An 18,031-nucleotide genomic window follows, 5' to 3' on the forward strand; every position below is an offset into this window, starting at 1 on the left:
ACTACTCCAGTACCTCAGCAGAGATGTTCTCTGACATATTTTTACGTTCGTATTTTAACACTGGGGAAACTCTTCTGTGTGGACTACTTTGCAAACTTCATTGCAGTGTTTTCACTTGACCCCTTGACCAGCTCGACTCCTGAATCTCTTACTCTGTGATAGCTTTTCTCTCCCCTTTGCAAAGACCTGACGTTCTGATGTAGTTTAGCCCAGAGATGACAACAGCAGAGGAGCCAGCATTTTAACCTCTTTCTGATTCAAATTTCTTTTGTTTTTAATTAAAAGCAGTGAAAGGGATCACATTTTTCTTGCTTTCCATGGTCCCAGGGAGTCAGCAGCCACCTCTCCCTTCCATGTTATGTGCTTTCTTCCTCAGATGCAGCGCTGAAATGGAGGCCACAGCTCTGTTTCACCTGCATTCACTCCAAGCCCGAGAGCTTCAAAGGGGTTGAAGAACTAAATGTGGTATGATACCAAGCTTTCCACAGAAAATTATTCCCTGCAGCCATTGCTTGCCTGGCTTGTGTCCAGGCTGGCATCACTCTATATCCCAGCCATCCCTCCCGCTCCAGAACATGCATTGCACACTAGCTGTAACCTGCACGGGGTTCATCCCGCTCCATCCTGGGATGATGCTGTTCAGTAACACTCCCAGCTTAACGTGCCATTTCTTGAGAGGCAATAAATTGTATTGTACCACTGTCTCCCATTCCTCTGTTGAACACGCACATCTCTCTGGATATATATATATATGGTATCTCATGTGTATATATTTACTCTGTATGTATGTGTGTGTGGGTGTACGTGCACACACACCTCATGCTGTGCATTTCTGGCAGGGCACTTCAGTTCTGCTGTTCTATACACTCCTGTTGATGAGCAAAAGCAACCCCTGCAGCAGGGCTCTTGAGGGTGAGGGCATGAACATCTGCTTCAGGACTGCCCTGCTCACTGTAGCTTGCTGTTTCTGGAGCATGGGAGGGTGAGGTAGCCACTGTGAAGGACTGAAGGGAGCTCCTAGAGGGTACCAGAAAGTCAGAAGACAGCAGAGAGGAAAACACAATGGTTTAGCAATAGGAAAGCAGTGGAGGTGTTGTAAGGATCTGCTGGGGAGGGGGCCAGGGCAGCGCTGAGCTCCCAGTCCCCCCCTTAATCTTGCCATGAAGGATCGCAAGTCTTGGCACTTTCTTTTGGCATTCCTGAGTTGAAGCCACAGCTAACTCCAAACACTGTCTCCTTCTGTGTGCATCTAATAGCTGGAGCAGGCTCTGTGGAGGTTCAAAGGAGAAGCTAAATTGGAAGACTTAAAATATGTGTGTGTACAGCATAGACTTGTATGTGCACACACAGGCACTTTAGGTCCATTCCTCCTTCAGCTTAGGCACGTGTCTTTGGTTACTTGGTGGCAGAGGACAGTCTTGTTCTCCTTGTGGGTGCTTGCTCTGTATTTCTAGTGAATCTTGCCCTGCTCTCTCTCATAGTAGAGGGGTGAGTGCCATGCTGGACACCACGAGCTCCTCAAGCTGTGAAGATCCTTCTCAGCTTCTCCTTTGTCTTCTGTAGACCCCATCTTAGTGAGATGTCTGGTATTTTGGGGATAGATGGTTCTTGCGTGTGTCAAGTCACAACTGTTCCTCCAACTGCAATGTTTACCTGCAGGGGAAGCCCAGCCAGCTCAGCAGTGTGCCAACACGGGCTCTCTTTGTTGCTACCAGAGATTTTGGAGGCGGTTTGCCCTCACATCCCTTTCGGAAGGTCTCGTGTGAGTTCCTTAGGCAGGGCTCGGGTTTGGTTGGGACATCCTAACCCTTTCACAAGGAGTTGTGTCGTCTTTAGCTGTGGGCAGCAAGCCCAGAGCCACGTGCCAAGGCTGGAGGAGTGCGGCATGCCCGGACAGGGCTGCTGCTTGGTGCCCCTCTGCTGTGTTGGTTTCAGTTTGCACTTCTTTGAGTCGATTTGAGTCGGAGTCTGTTGAGAAATACGTGTGAGGCGCTTCGGAGGGTTGTAGGTAACTGTTTATAGCCAAAAAAAGCCCCCACCAAAAGCCAGGCTGATGGATCTCGTGGCTGTAGTAAACATCACCCCAGCAGGGAACGATGGCAGCGGATAACCCTGGTTCCTGTTGCACAATGAGGTTCAGCCAGCTGGGGCTGTGACGCTGCCGGCTGCATCCCTGCCCCTTCTCCTGGGGAAGGAGAGGCCTTTATCAGCTAGAGAGGGACTTGGTAAATCAGATTTGCTGGCAAACAAGCACCTTAACCACCAAGCTGTGGGTCTTGATACTTGCACTTCACCTGAAGGCTCCTTTTGGAGGGGGAGGAAGGCAGTTTGGTATGTGACGGTTGGCTTTGCACCCGTTCAGACATCCTAAAGCCATGTCCTAGGGAAAAACCAAACCCCACCATCAGCTCCCTCTCTCCTTTGCTTTCTCTGAGTGCACACACTGAGTCCAGGAACCAGGAGGGCCGAGCGTCGTCCCCACGGATGTGAACAAACCCGGGGGGACCTTCGCCCCTCCGGTCCCCTGCCCCACTCCCCACCCTTGAGTACGGGTACCTCAGAACATGCACAGATTGACTTTTCACTGACAATGAGCTCGAGTTATTGTGAGTGAAAAGAGTTGTAATTACCTGTAAATATGTAGTTAACAAATTGACCTAGTTTCTGTATTTTTTAAGTTTTTGTACTAAAATTTATAGATACAGTTATGTGCCAGCTAGCAAAAAGCTACTGTAATTGCCAGTCGTAGTTCAGCATGCATCTAATCCCGAGACTTGTCCAAGTGATGCCGTAAGGAATTGTGCTTAAATATTGCGAGCTGGGGCAGTGGGGGGGGACGGGGACGGGGAGGCCAGTGGCCACTCGCCTGGGCTTCCAGCTTCCAGCCTTCAGCCAGGTTTTCCATGTGGAATGTTCCCCCCATTGCGCCGTGTGCTGTGTATGGGGCAGTGCGAGGGATGGAGCGGTGGCTTCGAGCTTTCTCTGGAGCTGAACTCAGCCGAGTTCAGGTTCTTTGCTGCAGTTTAATATCGGCTTAGGACTCTTTTAGTTTTCAACCCTCTCTAGAAGCGATCCGTTTTCCCTCTCTGACTGCTTTTGTCTTTAAACCCGAGATCATCGAAACCTACTGGAGGGGAAAGAGAGAAAAGGAACAAAAACAGGAAAAAAAGACTTTTCATTTCAGGTCGTTGCCTGCTTTCAGTGCCAGGATCACGCATTTCTATGGCAACTCTGAGCTCAGCAGAGTTTAGGAATCAGCGCAGGGTTGTGAAGGAGCTGAAGTGCTGCTGCTTCTGCAGCAGGGCGAGCCTGTGGGTGCCATGCGGAGGGTCTCAGTGCTCCATAAACCCTGCTGCTAAGCGAGGGGTGAGCTCCTCGTGCTTCCTAGGAATGGAGTAAGGACCTGTGCTCCTTGTCTTGTGGCAGAGGCACGTCTGCAAGTCGAGATGAGCTTTGCTGAGCAGCCCGGGAAGCCGCGGGCAGAGGAGTTTGAGGTCTGGTCATCCTGGAGGTCGTAGGGGAGATGGGAGCTTGTAAGGATTCACGGATCACGTACGGGTTTGGCTTCTGGCAAGCAAACCACCCGCTTCCTTTCTTCAGCTTTTCTTCCCTCCTGACCCCCCCCCCCCCCAAACAGCTCTTCCCCCCACCCCTGCTTGCTTGGAACAGGAACATTTCTTACCTGCCTAGAAACAGCTAAAAGATATTTGGGGAGGGGTGGGGAGGGAGGGTCAGCCCTGATGTAAATAATTAACGTTGCAAAGTGAAGTGTGTATAACATAAAAAGGCTACAGCCCTTTGGTGACTTGTATAAATGCTTGAGGAGGTTGTGGGGAGGAGATGGAGGAACAGAGAGACCTGCCCGGGGCACCGCAGCCATCGCTGCCCCACCAGCACCGACACCAGTGGGTCGGGAAGGGGGGACCTCGTGTCCCTCAGTGTGGGATCCCCCGTGGTTTAGAGGGTGGGATGTGTGTGATACGGATAGGAGAAGCTGTGTGAGGTGTGTATAGTGTATATTTTTTACAAATAGCTTGCTTGTATTGTGAAGAATTTTAAAGACAAACTTGAGAATTCTAGCCTAACTATTAACACAAGTTTAACATCAGTTACCCCACTGGGTTCAGAGCCTCTTGAATGTATATTCCTTTTTGTAACCTAAATGACCTATTCTTCTACCAGTCAGCCAGACATCCTATTTATATTTTTAATTTTATATATTACTTTTCCATTTGTTCTCATTATTTCCAGCATGTTTCTGGGTTTGGTTTTTGTTTGGTTGGGACAGCGGGGGGGTGGGGGGGTGGTGGTGGTTCTTTTTTTTGCACAAGCATTGTGTGAAGTCAAGGAAATATTAACTCAAACCTGGTATTTTCCAACCTGTTCCCCCCTTCCCCTTCCTCTCCTCCACCCCTGGTGTGTTCTTTTTTCCCTTTCTTCCACCACCAGGTTGGGGTTTGTCTGGGCTGGGATGCAGCGGGTGGGAGGAAGGGGATGGCTCTTTTTCCATTCCCAAATGCCAGGTCTTCGGCAGTCAGCTCAAAAGCGCTTCACTTGCTGATTGCTTAAAAAAAACAAGAAAACTAAATCAAATAAAACAAAACTAGAACCTTATCAGTGCGGGAGGAGGGGAAGGGCACACCTGTAGCCACACAACTGCTTTGGCTGCGAAACAAGCGCCTGGCGAGCAGGTAACCACGAGGCAGCTCCAACCCTGTCCGTGTGCACCACCCCGAGAGCTGCCTCTGACAGCAAAGGCTCTTGCTGCTTTTCCTCTCCTCCTTCTCCTCTTCCTCCTCTTCCTCTCCCCCCCCTCCATCCGGAGGTCCCAGCTCACCACCAAGAGCTCGCCCAGCGCCGTGGCATCCCCCAGCTCTAGCAAACCCCGGGTGCCACGTGGGTTTTACCGGTGCCAGAGAGCATTAGCGATTAACCAACCACACACACATATCTGCTGTTTTACTATGAACACTGGTCTGAGGTTTCCAGGCCCAGCGCCGCGGTGATGGGCCCACGAAGGATTGAACATGGGGAATCAAAAACTCCTTTCCTGCTTCCGTGTCTGGTAGCACCAGCTGGTATGAGTGAACCTACAGGTGTGCGTTTTCCTTCTGGTAGAAAATGCCACGAGCACTAACTGGTAAGGCTTAATGTACAGTATATTGTCAGTATTCTGGTATTCTTCTGGTTCAACATACATTATAGCTCCTATATAACCTGTATTAATTGTATAGATTGTGCATTTAAAAAAAAAAGACAAAAAAAGCTGTTACCGAGTTGTCAGAAAAAAAAGAAAAATAAGAAAAAAAAAATAAGAGAAAGGAAAACCCCAATAAGGTCATATGTAATATTTTGTTTGTAAGTATCCTTTGTATCATAGCAAAGGAAATGTTAAAAACAACAAAAAAAAAAAATCAACTGTAATAAAGTAATTTTAGTACACGGAGTGTCTGCCTGCCTTCCCTCAGCCTCCCCTTCCCCACCGCGGGTTACCGGGTGTAGGACCTTTGCCATGTAAAGATGGGGGGCTCCCCAATGGGACCCCGCAGCCTGCACGGCCGCGGCAGCCCCTTCCTGCGCTCCTCTGCCCGCAGGAACTCCGCCATGGCCCTGAAGTACTCGAGCACGGCCTCGTGCCCCCAGCAGCGCCCCGGGCCCCGCTGGGGGAAGCCGCAGTGTCCCCCATGGGGGGTCAGCAGCAGGAAGAAGTAGGGGCTGGTGCGGAAGAGCTCCAGGGGCAGGCTGCGAGCGGCGGTGCCGCGTACGGGGTCATCGGCGCTGCAGAGGCACAGCACCGGCACGGCCGCCTCGTCCGCGTCGCGCAGGGGCTCGTTGCGGTCCCAATAGGTCTCCCAGCTCGTGGCACGGGGCTTGGTGTGGCAGAAGAGGGTCTCCTCCAGGTCCCGCAGCGAGCGGCTGCGCAGCAGCTTCTCCGTGTCCACCACCTCGGCCAGGGACCTTGCGTACCTGCAGGGATGGGTTGGATGCAGCCGCCTCAAGTGGGTTGTGGCCATAGCCCTGCACACACGGAGTGGGGGGGGAACCTGCAGCGCCTTCCCGCTGGAGCTGGTTTTGGGGTCCCCAGCCCAATGCTGGGGCGGGGTCCCCGCAGTGCATCCTGTGCCCGCGCTGGTACCATGGCAACGGGAGGCAGCCAGCGCTCTGTTGCCATGGCAGCAGTGGTTGCAATGAGTATCGGGAAATAGGGGGGGGACACCGTGCTGCCAACACCCCCCCAACAAGGCCAACAGCTTCCCACCCCTCCCCAATACCCCCCACAGCCCTGTAGTAAGTCAGGGGCCTGTTGCACCACCTGGGCTTTGCTGAGGATTAAGTTCCCCCCAACATTTTAGGGTTTACCTGCATTTTTTTGGGGGGGAGCCCTCATTTGCCCACCAGCAGGACGCTTTTGCCCCCTCCAGGGTCTCAGCAGCACCCAAGGAGGTGCCACTTGCTCAAGGCCTTGGCATGGGGCAGTTTATCTCCTATCCCTGCCCCTGTGGTGGTCTGGGGCAAGAGAAACCCAAGACCCTTGGGGTTTGTGGTCATAGACCCCCCCAGAGCCCCACAGGGTTTGGTTGCAGAGGAGGGGGTGTCCAGCCCTGCTCAGCCGCCCCAGGGTCCAGCGCAGCACAGGGGCTTTGCCCACCCACCCTCCTGGTGACATCTCCCACCCCAGGGACCCCCGCACTCAGCCCCAGCCGGGTCGGGCAGCGCGTGGTGGCCCCGTGGCAGCCGGCTGCAGGCTGGTGTTCATTAACCAGCCCATTTTGCTGCTCTCAGCACCTCCGTCCCCACGCTGGGGCTCCATGTACCGCCAGCAGCACCCATTGCATGCACCCCCCAAGGGCTCCCGGGTACCCCCTCCCCAGGACCAAAGGACCCCACTGACCTGCTGAGTCCCTGCTTGAGGTGCAGGAGCAGCGGCCACTCGTAGAGCCAGGGCATCCCGGCCTCAAACCAGTCCCGGCCACGGAAAATGGGGGAGATGCAGGCGGCGGCGGCCAGGCGGCTGGAGGAGCCGCTCTCCCCCAGGTAGGCGAGCAGCAGCCCCGAGCCTGAGCCCTCGCTGACGGCCAGCAGCGGGGCACTGGGGTGCCGGCACTGCAGGTAGGTGACGGCCTCCCGCAGGTCCCGGGGGTCCCCGAAGGGCTGGAGCCGGGGGGTGGTCAGGGGGCAGCCGTTGTGGCCCCGGCGGTTGAAGATGACGGGGACGAAGCCCTTCTCCAGCGCTCGCAGCCCCAGCTGCAGCAGCCCCCCAGTCACCTTCCCGGCGGCGTTGGGGATGAGCAGCAGCACCGGGCTGGAACCGCCACCCCCCGCAGCCCCCCATGGCCCCACCAACCAGTCCAGGGCCACCAGTCCAGCGTCCGGCATCTGCAGGAGCTCTCTGGCCACCACCGGCTCCGGCTCGGGCGGCTGCAGGAGCTGCTGCAGCATCTGGAGCCGGGGCCAGCGCGGCCATGGCCAGTGGCCACCCCGCAGCGCCACCGACCGCCCCAAGCTCCGCACCAAGTGCTGGGCCAGCGCCGAGGGCTTGCAGAGCAGCCGGCAGCGCCCGCAGCCATCCTCGGTGATGAAGAGGATCCCCTCCTCTTCCTCCTCCTCCTCTTCTCCCCAGGCTCCAGCCAGCTCCACCCTCCCTGCCCAAAGGCACAAGGCCAGGAGGCCCAGACCCATGAGCACCGCGGCTGCGGCCACCAACCCCTCTGGGGACACCATGGAGGTGGCGGGCGGCAGCCCCGGTGCTCGGCGGGTGCGGGAGCGGTGGCGGGGCCTTGCTGGGAGAAGCCCGGCCCCGGGGCTGGGCGAGCGGTGGGGCCGTGCTGGGGCCAGTGGGGCTGTGCCGGGGCTGGCGTGACCGCGGGCAGCCGGGGCCAAGGGGACTGGGTGAAATGGGACGGACACGTGGCTGAGCGCTGCCTGGTGCCGGGGAGGGGGGGGGTGAATCCCATTGCAGCCATAACCCCCCCCCATCGCCGCAGGAGCCGGGTGCCCGTGCAATGCTCACACCTTTATTGATACAAATGTACAAGGACACATCTTACAGTAGGGAGCGTGGCCCCAGCGGGGAAAAAAGGGGGGCAGGACACCCAGGGATGGGGTCCCCATGGGTGCCCCGGTCCAGTGTTAACGCTGCGGGTGGCCCCGGGGGTACCGGCCGCCCAGCGAGGGGCTCTCTGGGGAGGGGTTGGGGGGTACATGGCCACCGCCGCCATGGACACAGGCTATGTACAGGATAAGTTAGGTGCGGCCAGGGGCTGTACAGGGGGGATGTGGGCACCCACCCCCAGCACCTCAGTGGCATGGGGGGGTGGGGGGGCACAGAGGGGGAGCTCACCCCACACCCTGGCTCCCCATGGGCAAAAGGCCACGTGCAGCCGCGCTCACCCCAGGTGCCAGAGGGGAAGGAGAGACAAGAAGAGAGTGGAAGGGGGGCTCGGGCCGGTGCTCACTGCTTCTTCTCGCGGGTGGTGATGGTGACCAGCTGCTTGGCGGCCTTGGCGATGTCGTAGGCACACTGGATGACCTGCTGCGTCAGGAGCTGGTAGTCCACGGCGGCGCCAGGCTCGGGGGGCACGGTCTTGCGGCACTCGCTCTGCAGGCGGTAGGCGCTGGCGTTGAGCAGCCGCAGCGAGCTCCGCACCGTCTCCAGTGCTGGCTTCTGTAAAGGAGCACAGGAAGCATCAGGATCCGCACCAGGGGGAACCGGTGCCTTGTGGGGAACCCCCCCAACCAAACCCCTTCCCACCTTGGGGAACAGCGATGCCATCTCCGTCACAGCCGAGTGGATCTTCTCCGAGCAGGGCATGAAGCTGGGAGCAAGGAGAAAGGGTGAGCACGGGGGGAATAAGGAACTGCCACCCCTGCGAACGCAGCCCCGAGGCCGTGCCCCAGCCCTACCTGTCGTGCTTGGACTCCTGCGCCGCCCGCAGCAGCTCCTGGATGTTCTTGGTGACCTGCTCGGTTTTGAGGATCACGTCCTCCGTGCTGGGCAGCCCCGGGTCCAGCTCCCCGTCCAGCGGGTCCAGCTCATGCGGGAAGTCCTCGTCCTTGCTCAGCTCCACAAACCGCTTCCCCTCCATGCTGCAGGGATCGACCAACGCAGCCGGGTCAGTGCCAGCCCCGTGGCCCTGTGGCCATGCGTGCCCCGGCCTCGGAACGCACCTGATCAGGACCTCACCCGCCTGCGTGTTGTCGTAGTCGCTGTCGGTGCCGCTGCCGTGCCGGTCCAGCTTGCTCTGCAGGGGACAGGAGCAGCGTCAAGCCCTGCCCAGCCCCATCCCAGCGCAGGGATTGGGGTCTCCCCACCCCAAGAGCTTCCCCTCTCCCAGTACGTCACCATGTGCCGGGCACCGTCAGGTGGGCAGGAGAGCAGTGGGGAGGATGGGGGAAAGGGCACCGAGGAGGCAGACGGACCTTTCCGCATCTGGAGGGGGATAAAAAAGGATAAACCAGGCCTAAACACGGTGCAGAGGGGGCTGGAGCCAACCCCGGTGACGTGCAGGGGAGGATGAGCACAGGGGACACCGCTCCCTGCATGCAGGAACATGCCATGGCTGCTGTTCCTTGGGGACGTCCCCAGCCTGACCTAGGGGAACCGACACCCGAGAGCCCACATCCCAGGATAGACACAGCCACCACAGCCCACGCAGGAGCCATCCCCACCGCGGCCCCCTTACCCGGTACACACTGGCTGGGATGTGCATGGAGTACAGAGCCTCGTCCTCCACCTCCTGCTGACACATGGAATGTTACAGCCCCATGGCGATGGGACCCAGCGCCCCAAACACACACCGCCCCCCTTCCCATCCCAGCACACTCACCCCAGCACCAAAGGGCTGCAGCCGGGTCACCAGCTCCTCCACCGGCTGCCCAAAAGGCTTCAGCGCCGAGCCCGGCTCGTACATGGAGAAGGCCTGGCGGTCCCGGCGGAGCGGGGGGGCCGTGCCCGGGGGGTGCCCGTGCTCCGGCCGCTCGCTGGGAGCCGGGGTTGGGTGCGTGGGCCCAGTCTGCTGCCGGATCTGCGTGTTCTCTGCCTGCAGCTTGTGGATCTGCAGCCAAGGACGGGAGGCGTCAGCGAGGAGGGGGCCATAGCAAGGATGAGGTATGACAAAGGAAGGGTCCCCGCTGGTCCTGCGCCCACCTCGCGCTGCAGCCGCCGCAGCTCATCGCTCAGGCTGTTGTTCACCTTCATCAGCTGCTGCACCTTGGCCTCAGAGGCAGCCAGAGCCTTCTTCACCTCCAGGTACTCCTGCAGCGTGATGGGGCCGTCCGAGAGGTCGGAGGAATCCATGCTCTATGGGGACACAGGCTCAGTAACAGAATCCCAGCGCCAGGGCTGTGGTCCGGGATGGGGATCCAGGCTCACCCGGGCACGGTTGTTGCGGGACGCGTTGCGCAGCAGTTCCTGGTCCGTATCCTCGTCGGAGGCGACGCTGTCGTAGTCGTGCTGGTCGTCCTGGTCACTCTGGCTGCGCAGCGAGTAGTCGAGGGCGTCTGGGGCGGGGGGGCAAAGGGGGTGCTGAGCACAGGACAGAGGGGAGATGCTCAGCTGCCCCCATCGCTGCCCCCATCCCTCACCTGTGGGACTCAGCAGACTCTTCCCTTGCTGCCGGCGCTTGGCTTCCCCGAGGATGTCAATGAGCAAAGTGGCGAATTCCCTGGCGTTGAACCTGGCCAGCTTCTGACGGCCCTGGGAGGGGACGGGATGGGACGGGGGGAGAAGGGAGTGAGCAAGGCTCGGGGTGCAAAGGGGTTGGGGGGCACAGGGCTTTGGACGGGGCTCACCTGGTTGCGTGTGGCCGAGTACTCGGGGTTGACGGGCAGGAAGGGCACGGCGCTGCGCTCCGTCACCAGCGTGCTGTGGTTCTGTGTCGTCAGCCACACTGCGGGCAGGCAGCGGGCTCAGACCCCCGGGGGGGGCTACGAGGACTGGACCCCCCCTCCGGAGCAAGCTGCAGCCTGGGGCCAGCAGCGGGGCCGGCAGGACGCAGGCGCGGGCGCAGGGCCAGGCTTGGGCTGGGAGCGGAGCCCGGCCGGGATGACGGGAATCGCCTTCCCCGGCCTCCCCCCAGGGCTGGGGACCCCTCCAGTGCCACCCCCTCCACTCCTCACCCTTTGGGGCACCTGCTCTGCACTCCCCATGTGTCAGGGAGTCGGTTTGGCACCCTTATGGGTGCCCACCCACCAGAGAAATGGGGTGACCCCCACCCCACCACTCCCCCCCCCAGCTCAAGGGCACCCTCCAGGCTGTGCCCCCATCCCCGGGGGGGTCCCGGCACCCACCTCCAGCAGCACCCCAAGCCCTGGCACCCAGCAGCGGCCCCTCGCACCGAGAAACCCTCCCCGGCCAGAGGAATGAGGAAGGAGGGGCCTGCGGTCCCTGCGGACGCATCCGGATCGGGGTGGGGGGAGCGCTGGGCTCAGCCCTGGCCCCACCGCCTGCTCCTCCCCGTGCCGGGACGCCCGCCCCAGCCCTGGGGGGGTGCTCCCTGTGCTCCCCCCGCCCCGGCTCACCCGCGTCGTTCTCCCGCCGGTCCACCTCATCATACACATCCATGGCCAGCTCCTCGAACAGGCGGTTGCTGAGCTGCAGCGGGAACAGGGAATGGCGTCAAGCGGGATAGGGGGGAGCGGATGGGACCCCCCCCCCCGCCCCCAAAGCCCTGCCCTGGTTCCAACTCACCGCTTGCAGCTTCTTCTTGGCTGCCTTGGCCAGCTCAGAGAGGTCCAGGCTGGGGGTGTGCGAAGAAGGGGGAAGACACTGGGGTTATCCCTGTTCTGTCCCCACTAAAACAGTCCCCGGCTGCACCCCACTAGGACCAGGACCCCCCCCAGGGCTGGCGAGCAGGCACACGGGGATGAGGTGGCAAAGGGCGAGCAGGACCCCCCCCCCCCGGGTGCCCTCCAGGCTGGGCAGGGGGGACCCATGCCAGTGGCATTGGGGGGACCCCCGGAGCCAAGCAGACAATACCTCTGTGCCATGCACTTTGGGCGCACCCTGCGCTCCGGAGAAGGCAGCGGAGGGAAGAACAGGATAAAGGCGGATGTTAAACACGCGGACCCCCCCATGTACCCCCCAAAGGATGCTCCAGAGCCAGTCACCGGGAGGTGACCGCGGTCCCCCGCTTCGGCCCAGCGGGGATGCCGAGGGGACCATGGGACAGGGCAGCGGGGCTGCGGGCACGGGGCACTCACCTATCGGCCATCTGCGGGATGATGTAGTGCCCGTTCTTGTGGTCTGAGCAAAGAGAGGGGGGGTGAGCAGGGCCCTGTGCCCCCCCCCCCCGGGTTAGCCACCCCCGGGACCCCCGTGCTCACCCGGCTTCCTGCCGCAGAGGTAGAAGGCCAGCCGGTCGGTCAGCTCGTACTGGCACTCCACCAGCCGCTCCGCCAGCTCGTGCTGGGCTGCCTGCCTGTGAGAGGATGGGCATGGGGTGATGCACACCCTATGGGGGTGCAGGCAGAGGGTACTCCCCCATTCCCCACCCTCACCTGGCATAGTCAATGGGGGTCCGGCCGTTCACATCGGGTGCCCCGGGGTCGGCGCCATAGACCACCAGCAGCTCTGCCTGCAGGATCTGGCCGGCCTTGGCCGCCACGTGCAGTGGCGTGGTGCCTTTCTCCTGCAGGCACGGGCAGCATCAGCCCCACATCCTGCCCATGGGATGCAGCTCTGGACCCCCCCCCAAATCCCATCCCCATCCCCAGACACCCCCAGCCCCACCAGTGCTCACCGGGTGGAAGAAGTTGGCCTGTGCGCCCAGCGACAGCAGGCGCAGGCACGTCTCCAGGTTGCCCGTCCGCACGCTCGAGTGCAATTGCTGCGGAGGAGAGAAGGGGTAAGGGGGGGGAAATCTGTCCCCAGCACCAAGAGGGGGCCCTGCACCCACACCCCACCTTGCTGAGGTCCTTGGCAGTGACACCATCGTCATCCCGGCACGGCAGCTTGTGGACAAAGGCCAGCATCTGGTACTTGGCGCGGATGAACTCTGACTTGGTGGGGCTGGAACAGGTTGTGGGGTGAAGGTGGGTGCCTGGCCGGCATTGACCCACACCCCATGGCATGGGGGGCACTTACTGCACTTTGTCCTGGGGGTTTGCCTTCCGGCGACCGCTCTGAACCTGGGCTGGATCCAGCAGCGAGTGCTCCCAGATGGAGTTGGCCCCGTTGCTCGCCAAGGTGTGCACCATCTGCAGGGGACAGGCAGGACACAGTGGGCATGGGGGGGTCCCTGTATGACCCCCCCCATGTCCCCACGGTGTCAGCACCCACCTGGAGCAGGGTGGCGGGCCAGGGGCTGTGTCGGAGGTGCTTGACGATGGAGATGTGGCGGCCCAGGCTGCGGTGCACGCTGCAGCACTCGTCGCAGATGAGCACCCCACGGTTGATGGACGCCCAGCCTGGGTCTGCGGGGTGGAACAAGGGGGTGTCACCGGGGGTCCCCTCCCCATGCGGCCCCCTCCCCATCCACCCCACTGCTGCTGGGGGGGATGCGTTGCCATAGTGACGGTTTCCCTGGTGACAGAGAGGGGCTCAGCCCATCACCAGGGGAAACCCACAGGTTTCCCATAGCAACCAGCACCCGCCAAAGGGGGGGCAGGATTTGGCCTCCCCCACCATGAGGGCAGCTGGTGGCAGGGATGATGCCAGCTCCACGGCAGAGCACCCCAAGCAGTGGCACCCTGAGTCACGGCAGCACCCAGTGAGGCTGTGCACCCCCTCGGTCCCCAACTGGGCATTTGGGGGAGCCCTGGATAGGGGGGAATATGCCCCTCAATGAGGGGCACCCCCAGCCCATGGGCTCCCGCCCATGGTGGTCACCAGCTCTGCAGCCCCACCACCCCAAACCAGCCCCACAGGGCACCCAGCCTTTGGGGGCAGGTGCCATGTCCCCCCACCACTGCCAGCCCCCCCCCTCCATTCCCAACCGTTGTCCCCGGCCCGGCCAGACTGGAGCCCTTTGTGTCCCGCTGGGAACAAAGGGCTGTTTGAGCCGCCGCGCCGGCCCCACGCTGGCACCAGCCCTGGCACCCACGGGGGCCCCGCTCGCGGCAGCTCCCCACGCACGCACCCCAAAAACGAGTCCTGGGGCTGGGCCGGGGGGAGATCCAGCCCCTTGGGGGGGGGTGTGGGGCTGTAACTGCACCCAACATCACTGAGGGCAGGATTTCGGGACCCTCAGCTGCATCACAGCCCCTTCCCATGGATGATGCTGAACTGTCCCTGGGTGCTGCAGGGAACCCCAGCAGCCTCTGCCAGCCCCAGCACCCCTTGTTTCTGTGGGGCCTACACAAACACCTCCACACAGATGGGGGGAGCCCCAAGCCCCTGTTCTCAATGCGATGGACCACTGTTGGGGTGCCGGGACGCCTCAGGGATGGGGGCGTCAGCCTGGAAGGGTGCCCTTGAGCTGGGGTGTGTGGGGGTCACCCCATTTCCATGGTGGGGTGGGCACCAACAGGCACACCAAACCCACTCCCTGCCACCAGGGAAACGCAGAGCTGGTGCCTCAGGGGGTGAGGAGCAGGGGGGTGGCAGCACTGACCAGAAACAATGGGGTCGCAAATCCCCCCTCCTCATCCCCTGTGGACGCGGTTTGGGGTCACGCAGTGCTGCAGTGCCCTGGGGCCGAGGTGGGGTGTCTGGGGGGGAGCCTGGCAGCCCTGTGCACACAGATGGCAGCGCCTTGGCAGCCGGCGCGGCAGCATCTGCGCCTTGGCGCCCGCTGCCCACGGGAACAGGACGCTCCGAGCGGGGGGAGCCGACCCCGCTGATCTCGGGTACCCCGGGGCAGCACCCCAAGCACCGCAGGGGCGGACGGGGTGCGGTGGGATGCGGGTGGGACTGCAGCAGCTCGGGGAGCGCTGGCACTGGGGCACCCCAAATCCTGGGAGGATCATGGAGCTTCAGGGAACAGCGGCACCTCCATCCCTGCCCCGGGACCCCCAGCACTCAGCCCAGCGATGGTGAGCAGGGGCCTGCGGCTGGCCGGGATTCAGCCAAGGGAGCCTGGGCACAGGGATGAGGACACCCCACAGCCAGCCCATCACACAGGGCCGGGCAGCACATCCCCGGCGCGGTAGGAAGCGGCCTCTGGACTTTATAACTCATTTCCTCACATGGCTGCCAGGCGATAAGAGATTGGAAAGAAACGGGTTTCCATTCCCCCCCCCCGGCCCCGCTCTGGCACCGCCCCAGGCACCCCTGTGCCCCCCGCATGGGGGACGTGCCGGAGGCAGGGCAGCCCCGTACCCACGCGTGCCGCCGGCTTTTCCTGGCAGGATCCGGCCATTGGCACGTGGCCGGAATAATTTCGGCACAGCCTTGGCCCGCGGGCAGCTTTCCGGGGCCGGCTCGAAGCGAGAGCCTCCGCTCCCGGCCCCGTTCATTCATTGCCATGGGGACACCCGTGGTGGCCATGGGCAGGGTTTGGGGGGTCCGGCCCCACTGTGGGCAGGGTTTACGGGGTCCAGCCCCACTGCAGCACCCATGGGCTGGTGCCTGATGTGGGGGCTGTGGGCACTGGCACCATCGGGGATGCGAATCGTCTTGCCCAGGCTCAGGCTCCGGCTTGCAGCGCGGCCGCCACCGCCAAGAACGGATCCAGCCGGTGTGGGTGCTGGCTGTGGGGTGCTGTGGGGTATCCCTCCCTCTCCATCCCACCATTTGCAGCGTCCTCGGTGCTGCTGGCACCCACTGGCACATCCCCAGCCTGCGCCAGCAGCCCCCGTGCTGAGGGTGCAAAGGCTGCGGGTGGTGCATGGGGGTGGTGGGTGCAGTGGGGGCACACTGGGTGCTCAGGGGGGAATCGGGGTCACGTTTGGGGTGTACCGCGAGATTCCTGGAGGAGGCAAAAGGGGGTGCACTAAAGCGTTGCATCAGAGGGTTCCTGGGTGGCAAAGCAGGATGCAGGGGGGTCCCTGGGGTTTGCACTGCAGGGTGCATTGGGGTGACCGTGGGGGGGTCCTGGGGGCACGCAGGGGCCTCACACTGGGGAGCAGAAGGAGATGCAAGAAGGGCTCCGCGGGCGCATCCCGGGGGATGCAGAGAGGGTACCCGGGGCACGGCGGGGTGCAGGGGGGCCGTACCGGGCAGTGCGAGGCAGGCTCTTCGGGGGGGGGGTCTGGCGGCGGATGGGGCGCACCGGGGGGTGCCGCGGGGGCCGGTCCTTACCTGGTGCGCTGCAGTCTGCGCACACCTCCGCCCGCGGCGCCTTCCGGGACATCCTCAGCGGCGAGGCGGGCCCGGGCCCGGGCCTCTGCGCCAGCGTGGGGCGGCGGCGGCGGCACCCCCGGGCCCGCCGGGGGGAGGAACGGGGGAAGGGGAGGGAAGGGAGGGGGGGGGGGAGAGCCTTGCGGCGGGGCTGGGGCGGGGGGCGGCGGGGGCCCGGGGCCGCGGCACGCCGGGGGCTACCGGCTGCTCCCTGCGCCCGGCGGCTCCGCAGGAAGCGGCGCAGGCCCGGCCCCGGCGGAGGAGGGGCCGCACCGCCCCCGCCCCGCACCGGCAGCGCCGCCGCGACCGCCCCGCACCGGCACCTGCGCCCGCAGCCGCACCCCTACCCGTACCCGTACCGGACCCGGACCCGTACCCGCACCCCTACCCGCACCCGTACCCGCACCCCTTCCCGCACCCGTACCCGTACCGGACCCGGACCCGTACCCGCACCCCTACCCGTACCCGTACCGGACCCGTACCCGTACCCGCACCCCTTCCCGCCCCCGTACCCGCACCCCTTCCCGCCCCCGTACCCGCACCCCTTCCCGCACCCGTACCCGCACCCCTACCCGCACCCGTACCCGCACCCCTACCCGTACCCGCACCCCTACCCGTACCCGCACCCCTACCCGCACCCCTACCCGCACCCCTACCCGTACCGCACCCCTACCCGTACCCGCGCCGCCGGCGCCCAAGCACCGGCACAACCCCGGTCCTGGTCCCGGTGTCCCAGATCGGGTCCTGGGCACTTCCCAGCCCGGTTCTGGTTCCAGCCCTGAGCACCCCGCCTGCTCCTGGACACCCCCTCGTCCTGCCTCCCCCCTCCGTGGTCAGCGCCCTCCTGGTCCCGTTCTCAACCCAAAGCACTGTCCCGGTTGTGGTCCCAGCCCAGGTCCTGTTCATCTCGCCCACCGGCTCCAGGTCCGGGGCACCCCTGTGGTCCTTGTCCTGCTCCCAGCCCAGGTCCTGCACACCCCAGTCCGAGCTCTGGGCATCTCCCTGTTGTCCCATGTCCTGCTTCAGCCCCCTCAGCACCGGCTCTGGCACTTGTCTTGCACCGACCCCCAGCCTGGACACCCCTAATCCTGGCACTCTGGCGCTGTGCACCCCACTCCTGTGCATCCCATCACCAGGCGCACTATGGGGTGCAGTGCAGGCAAGCACAGTCAGGTTGTGGGGTGCAGGACACGGGGTTCCTTCCTGCCCCAGCAGTGCAGGTAGGACACTGCGCTGTGGATGTGGATGTGCAGGGTGGGCCACAGCATTGCCAGTAGATTCATCAGGGAATTCGGGGAGGGTGGGGGTACTGGATAGACCCATTTATGGTCTACCCCCCCCCCCGGCATCCTTTAAGCCCCGTTGTGCAGGCAGCTGTGGGGGTCAGACCCCTGCATTGCACCCACCCCATGCAAGATCCAAAGGACCGGAGCCGGATCCTGCCCCCCAGCACCGTGGGTCAGGCTGTACAACGGGTGACCTCACCGAGGGGATGGCCCATGACGTCATGGGACAGCGGGGACATGCGGGATGCTGTGCGGGGACCGGGGCAGGGGAGATGCGACCACCCCCACCGCCAGCACCACCGCGTTCAGTGTGGCTGAATGGGGAATAACGAGGGGGTTCAGCCCCACGGCGGGGAGGGGGGCAGCGGGTCGGGGGCCGGGCAGGAGGCTGAGGCAGTGGCTGAGGCCCAGCCTCGCATTGTTCTCGGCCAGCAGCCGGAAAACACGACGCCCGCCCGGCAGAAACGCAGGCGGAAAAGGAAACCGGGCTGGGGGCCCCCGGCGGCCGCTGCCCGGCACTTGGGGG

General features: G+C 62.7%; 2 protein-coding genes across 3 annotated transcripts; both read right to left on the reverse strand.

The window, feature by feature from the left end:
* Positions 1-5,343: 5,343 nt before the first annotated feature.
* On the reverse strand, positions 5,344-7,796 carry ABHD15 (abhydrolase domain containing 15). Its single transcript, XM_057414874.1, has 2 exons — positions 6,893-7,796; positions 5,344-5,967 (listed from the first exon to the last, which is right to left on the reverse strand). Exons 1-2 carry the CDS (start codon positions 7,720-7,722, stop codon positions 5,490-5,492), a joined length of 1,308 nt encoding a protein of 435 aa, XP_057270857.1. The 5' UTR covers positions 7,723-7,796; the 3' UTR covers positions 5,344-5,489.
* Positions 7,797-7,993: 197 nt separating this feature from the next.
* On the reverse strand, positions 7,994-16,329 carry GIT1 (GIT ArfGAP 1). Of its 2 annotated transcripts, XM_057414800.1 has the most exons (22): positions 16,181-16,329; positions 13,280-13,413; positions 13,085-13,197; positions 12,904-13,009; positions 12,741-12,827; positions 12,499-12,629; positions 12,325-12,419; positions 12,202-12,244; positions 11,978-12,004; positions 11,690-11,738; positions 11,521-11,593; positions 10,792-10,889; positions 10,585-10,696; positions 10,373-10,500; positions 10,148-10,300; positions 9,828-10,055; positions 9,684-9,737; positions 9,344-9,430; positions 9,169-9,242; positions 8,905-9,087; positions 8,753-8,816; positions 7,994-8,665 (listed from the first exon to the last, which is right to left on the reverse strand). In XM_057414800.1, the coding sequence occupies exons 1-22, from the start codon at positions 16,230-16,232 to the stop codon at positions 8,453-8,455; spliced, it is 2,304 nt and encodes a 767-aa protein (XP_057270783.1). In that variant the 5' UTR covers positions 16,233-16,329; the 3' UTR covers positions 7,994-8,452. The 2 variants fall into 2 exon arrangements, with proteins under 2 accessions (XP_057270783.1, XP_057270793.1); XM_057414810.1 differs by lacking the exon at positions 11,978-12,004.
* Positions 16,330-18,031: the final 1,702 nt, after the last annotated feature.

Source organism: Pezoporus wallicus, unplaced genomic scaffold, assembly GCF_028554395.1.
Source record: "Pezoporus wallicus isolate ANWC-B61680 ecotype Strahan unplaced genomic scaffold, APGP_CSIRO_Pwel_v1 contig_8517, whole genome shotgun sequence".
Classification (NCBI taxonomy): Eukaryota; Metazoa; Chordata; class Aves; order Psittaciformes; family Psittacidae; genus Pezoporus; species Pezoporus wallicus.

Coding starts and splice junctions, on each gene's coding strand:
- ABHD15 (XM_057414874.1), bottom strand. CDS start 7,722: ATGGTGTCCCCAGAGGGGTTGGTGGCCGCAGCCGCGGTGCTCATGGGT. Junction 5,968..6,892: donor CTCAAGCAGGGACTCAGCAG/GTCAGTGGGGTC, acceptor CCATCCCTGCAG/GTACGCAAGGTCCCTGGCCG.
- GIT1 (XM_057414800.1), bottom strand. CDS start 16,232: ATGTCCCGGAAGGCGCCGCGGGCGGAGGTGTGCGCAGACTGCAGCGCA. Junction 12,005..12,201: donor ATCCCGCAGATGGCCGATAG/GTGAGTGCCCCG, acceptor TCCGGAGCGCAG/GGTGCGCCCAAAGTGCATGG. Junction 10,890..11,520: donor CCGGCGGGAGAACGACGCGG/GTGAGCCGGGGC, acceptor GCCTGCCCGCAG/TGTGGCTGACGACACAGAAC.